Source organism: Pituophis catenifer, unplaced genomic scaffold (assembly GCF_029215685.1).
Source record: "Pituophis catenifer annectens isolate HBS135680 unplaced genomic scaffold, rPitCat1.0.hap2 SCAF_3, whole genome shotgun sequence".
In the NCBI taxonomy this organism is placed as follows: domain Eukaryota; kingdom Metazoa; phylum Chordata; class Lepidosauria; order Squamata; family Colubridae; genus Pituophis; species Pituophis catenifer.
This window is the reverse complement of record NW_027256883.1, coordinates 56,991,115-56,996,442: the sequence shown is the minus strand read 5'-3', so window position 1 is coordinate 56,996,442 and position 5,328 is coordinate 56,991,115. Positions and strand designations below refer to the sequence as shown.

The following is a 5,328-nucleotide window of genomic DNA, read 5'->3' as shown; positions in this document are numbered from 1 at the left end:
ATCAAGGTAGTAAAAAAAAACCCCCTTCAGAACAGGAGCCAGTTGCACAGATGGATGAGAACATGGCAGTCATGAAACAGAGCATTAAAACCACCATCCTCTACCACGAAGTTCAAATCAAGCAAAGCTTTCATTGCTTAAGTTTTGGAGCTGCTACAATTCTGGCTGACAAAAATATTTTGCTAAACCTTTCTACCCACAAAAAGTAACGTATGGATATTTTCAACCCACATGAGAAATGAAAATGAAGGCACACAATTCATTCACTGTATGGTCCTTTCTTTGCAAAACAACATTTGTTTCCTAATGTTTTGATATATGTCATGTTCTTGCTTTCTTTTTCAATGGCATGAATGACTAACTGTATTTTGAGGAAGAATAATTCCATTATTAACAAAGTAATGAGTTGGATATGACACACACACACTGCACTTTAGGGCTTGCTAAACATAATATCCTTTTCAGATCCAATGTATCAAGTATACATGGACATCAGTGAGATATGGCATTCTCTTTACTTTTCTGTATAGCCATACAATGTCTGTCAGTGTACTTGCAATTCAACATAGAGCTGTGCCTAATGACCTTATCCAAGAACTGTGTGTACCAGTAAAAGTTTTCCTTTTCCTATGTACAGTAAAGCACTTTCAAGCAGATTTTCCCACTGGTAGGTTGATTTGTGCTTGAAATTTGAACATTCCACCCATCCACCCACCCCACCAACGGAGGTGTATAACCGTAGTGAGGAATCTGCCTAATGGATCATGGCTCTAATGTTTACAGGACATTCCATATTTCTAGCATTAGTAATATTGGCAGTCTCCACTTTTGAAGAATCTGTAAGCAATTACTCTGACTGGGTGACTTTTACAGATGACGTGGATCAGTACGAGAAGCAGAGGATGGAAACTTTGGGAGCAAATCAGAAGATGAAAAAAACAATCCTATATCCAAACTTATATTTTGGTGCTGAAGAGATTCCAACTCTGAGGCAAAAGTCTCACACCAGTCATCTCCACCTCTTTAGAGCACTCCGGAGTGCGGTGTCTACGATGCTCTCCAATCCCTCCTACTATCTACCTCCTCCCAAGCATGCTGATTTTGCTGCCAAGTGGAATGAGATATATGGAAACAATTTGCCTCCCCTTGCATTTTATTGTCTCCTCAGTCCTGAAGATAAAGCTGCCTTTGATTTTGTTGTCGAATACATGGACAGAATGGCAGGATATAAAGACTGGCTGGTGGAAAATGCCCCAGGCGATGAAGTTCCCCTTGGGCATTCTTTAACTGGCTTTGCCACTGCTTTTGATTTTTTATATGCCTCATTGGATGATGTTAGAAGGCAAAAATATTCTACCAAGATATGGGCTGTGACCGAGGAAATGTACGAGTACTCCAAAATCCGCTCTTGGGGCAAGCAACTTCTTCACAACCATCAAGCCACAAATATGTTGGCATTGCTCATTGGGGCTCTGGTCACTGGAGGAGGCATTGAGTCCCAGGCAAATGCCTGGAAGCATGCTGTAGTAGATATGATGGAAAAAACTATGTTTCTACTAAATCATATTGTTGATGGTTCCTTGGACGAAGGTGTAGCTTATGGTAGCTACACGGCCAAATCCATCACCCAGTATATTTTCCTGGCCCAGCGCCACTTTGGGATTAACAATCTTGAAAACCACTGGCTCAAGATGCACTTTTGGTTTTATTATGCCACCCTTTTGCCAGGCTTTCAGAGAACTGTAGGCATAGCTGATTCCAATTATAATTGGTTTTATGGTCCAGAAAGCCAACTGGTTTTCTTAGATAGGTTTGTCTTGAAGAATGGAGTAGGCAATTGGCTTGCACAGCAAATTAGAAAGCACCGGCCCAAAGATGGCCCAATGGTACCATCCACTGCCCAACGGTGGAGCACCCTTCATACAGAATACATATGGTATGACCCTAGGTTAACTCCCCAACCTCCACCTGACTATGGCAAGGCTAAAATGCATGTGTTTCCAAATTGGGGGGTGGTTACATATGGAGCGGGGTTACCAAACACTCAGACAAATACCTTTGTTTCCTTTAAGTCTGGGAAGCTTGGTGGCCGTGCTGTCTATGATATAGTCCACTTTCAGCCGTATTCCTGGATTGATGGCTGGCGTAGCTTCAACCCGGGCCACGAACATCCTGATCAAAACTCTTTTACTTTTGCTCCAAATGGGCAGGTGTTCGTTTCAGAGGCCCTTTATGGACCTAAGCTTAGCCACTTGAACAATGTTTTAGTATTTGCTCCATCCCCTACAAGTCAATGCAATCAACCTTGGGAAGGTCAGCTCGGGGAATGTATGCAGTGGCTTAAGTGGACAGGGGATGAAGTTGGGGATGCATCTGGGGAGATTATTGCCTCCTCTCAGCATGAGGAGATGATGTTTGTGAGTGGCGAGGCAGCTTCTGCATATTCATCAGCCATGAAGCTGAAAAGTGTATACCGCTCATTGCTTCTACTCAATCCTCAGACTTTACTTGTCGTGGACCACGTGGAAAAGGAAGAGGACTCTCCTATTGATGCCATCAGTGCCTTCTTTCATAACCTTGATATTGACTTCAAGTATGTCCCATACAAATTTATGAACAAATATAATGGAGCCATGATGGATGTTTGGGATGCTCACTATAAAATGTTTTGGTTTGACCATCATGGGAGTAGCCCTGTTGCTAGGATACAAGAGGCCGAGCAAGCAGCTGAGTTCAAAAAGAGATGGACTCAGTTTGTAAATGTCACTTTCTCTACAAAGAGTAATATTGCGAGAATTGCCTATGTGTTCCATGGGCCTTATGTCAATGTTTCTAGCTGTAGGTTTATTGAGGATGCCCAGTCGGGGTATCGGATTTCTCTAAACATCAACAACACAGAAATAATCTACTCTGTTGTAACAGAGTATCTCAATCTGTGGACAAGGTTCCGTTATTTAGGATTTGGTGGCTATGCTACAGTAACCACTCAAGGAAAGGTTACACAGTTTGGCCTAGGCACTAAGACGATAGGGAAGCAGGGACTTATTCAAAAATCCATTTTCCCCTTTGGCTTTAAAGTGAATGTGATAGCAGGATTTATTTTGGGGATTAGCTTGGCCATATTGGCTTTTCACTGGCGATTTTACATTTCCTTTGGTAAGCTTTTGCGCTGGGTCTTAATCCTGGTGATCACCTTGTGGTTTATTGAACTTGTAGATGTGTGGAGCTCCTGCACACAGCTGATTTGCGCAAAGTGGACTAGCAGCATGACAAATATGGAACCAAGTGAAAGGGAGGACCAAGGACATCCTAATTTGCCTAATGTTATCATCACTTCCCTCCCTAGTTCAGGGGCAGAAATTCTGAAGCAGCTCTTTTACAACACTAGTGATTTTGTCTATATCAAGATCCCAACGGGTTACCTTGATATCCCTGAAACCGAGTTTGAGGTTGACTCATTTGTTGATGCCTGTGAATGGAAAGCTTCGGATGTTCAGAGTGGCCATTTTCGGATCCTCCAGGGCTGGCTGCTTTCCTTAGTAAAAGACACAAAGCTTCATTTACAAAATATCCATTTGCATGAAACCAGCAGAAGTAAGTTGGTGCAGCATTCTTCCATTAGCAGAGACAGAAAGAGACGGCCCAGGAAGAGGGAATCTATGGTAGAGCAAAGAAACCGCCTGCGAGGAAATTCAGACAAAGAAGCTGAATACATTCGGGAATTGAGGCAACACTTTGCCTCTTACCCAAATGCCCGCCCCGTCCTTAGTCTGAGTAGTGGAAGTTGGACATTAAAGTTACCTTTTCTTCGGGAAGTCATTGGTCCTTCCCTGAGAGCGCTTTATGTGGTTCGAGACCCGCGTGCCTGGATCTACTCAATGTTGTACAAAAACCAGCCTAGCCTTTATTCTCTGAGGAAAGTACCACAGCACCTGACTAAGCTATTTAAAGGAGACAGTCATGAAGAAAAATGTGGCTCCAATTCAGGCTATGCCTTTGAATATGAAGCTCTGAGAGAGAAGCTCACTGCCTCAGATTCAAAGGCTATCTCTGTGATGTCCCATTTATGGCTGGCCAACACAGCCGCCGCCCTGAGAGTAAATAAGGGTTTGCTGCCAGCAAACTACCAGCTGATCAGATTTGAAGATATTGTCAACTCTCCCCAGAAGACGGCTGAGGCCATCTATGACTTCCTTGGCATGCCTCTGGCTCCAGCCAGCTTAAACCAAATACTATTTGCTACATCCACCAGTCTTTTCTATCTTCCTTATGAAGGAGAAATCTCTCCGGTGGGCATTCATGCTTGGCAGCACAATATGCCTCCAGAGGAAATTAAGCAGATTGAGGATATCTGTTCAACTTTAATGGACCATTTAGGGTATCCAAAGTTTACTGATTTAAAAGCTGCAGGCCAGCAATAGTTTGCACTAAGGATCTCTGGGCTCTTCAATTTGTAGATAAGAATCTGGTTTATTCTTGTAAAAAAAATTGTATGTATAGTCTGTGACACTTGCAGAAAGAGATTATTTTAAACAAAACAAAATACTTGCTCTGGTATGTTTTCACCCAACCTTGCCTCTCCTTCTTTAAACAAAATGTCCTTTCCCTTTTGCTGCCTTTGAAAATAAAGCTGTGTGAATCTTTACTTTCTGTTCCAGATGAGTACTAGATAGCTCAGGGAAGCGGTAATAGGATACAAGAGCTTTCATTTCATTTCTAGGGTACCAATATGAATCCTAGCTAAGCAGGAGAATTGCCAAATGTTGCTACCATCTGCTAGTTATTTGGGGTAGAGGGTGAAGCAGAACCCAGCCTTAGTTTTCTCCGATCAACTCCTTTTATCACCAAACAGACTTCACATTTGGCAAACACGGTCTCCCTTGGGCTAGTTTTACTGGCCTGCTATGCTTGTTCTTAACCATGCCAGTGATACCGAGAAGCTGTCAACTCAAACCTCAGCCAGCTAAGGCTGTCTTCTATGGTTACCAGACACATAAGTGGAACAATTGGATGCTACAGATAGACTCACGCATCTGTACAAATATCTTGGCAAAGTGTCTGCGGTCCTGTTGGCAGCTTTAGCAAAGATGGGAGGGGGGAAACCACCCCTCCCCACAAGCTGACATGGGGGAAAAATTATGTTTCTTAAAGGCATGCCTCTGTCTCAGTGGAATGGAATTCAGAAGGTTATCCGGCTGTGTTTCAGGATGATGTTTCCCATGGCCCTCCGTTCTGTGATTAAAAATGATGATGTGGCATAATGATAAATCCTATTACGGTTTGAAGCATAAGAGTTTACTTCTCGTTTGCAAAGACTGCTAATGCCTT

The 5,328-nt window shown here is 42.9% G+C and overlaps 1 protein-coding gene across 1 annotated transcript; it reads left to right on the top strand.

Annotated features, from left to right (window-relative positions):
* Positions 1 to 764: 764 nt before the first annotated feature.
* On the top strand, positions 765 to 4,514 carry DSEL (dermatan sulfate epimerase like). The gene has a single exon (XM_070942413.1). It carries the CDS (start codon positions 765 to 767, stop codon positions 4,419 to 4,421), a length of 3,657 nt encoding a protein of 1,218 aa, XP_070798514.1. The 3' UTR covers positions 4,422 to 4,514.
* Positions 4,515 to 5,328: the final 814 nt, after the last annotated feature.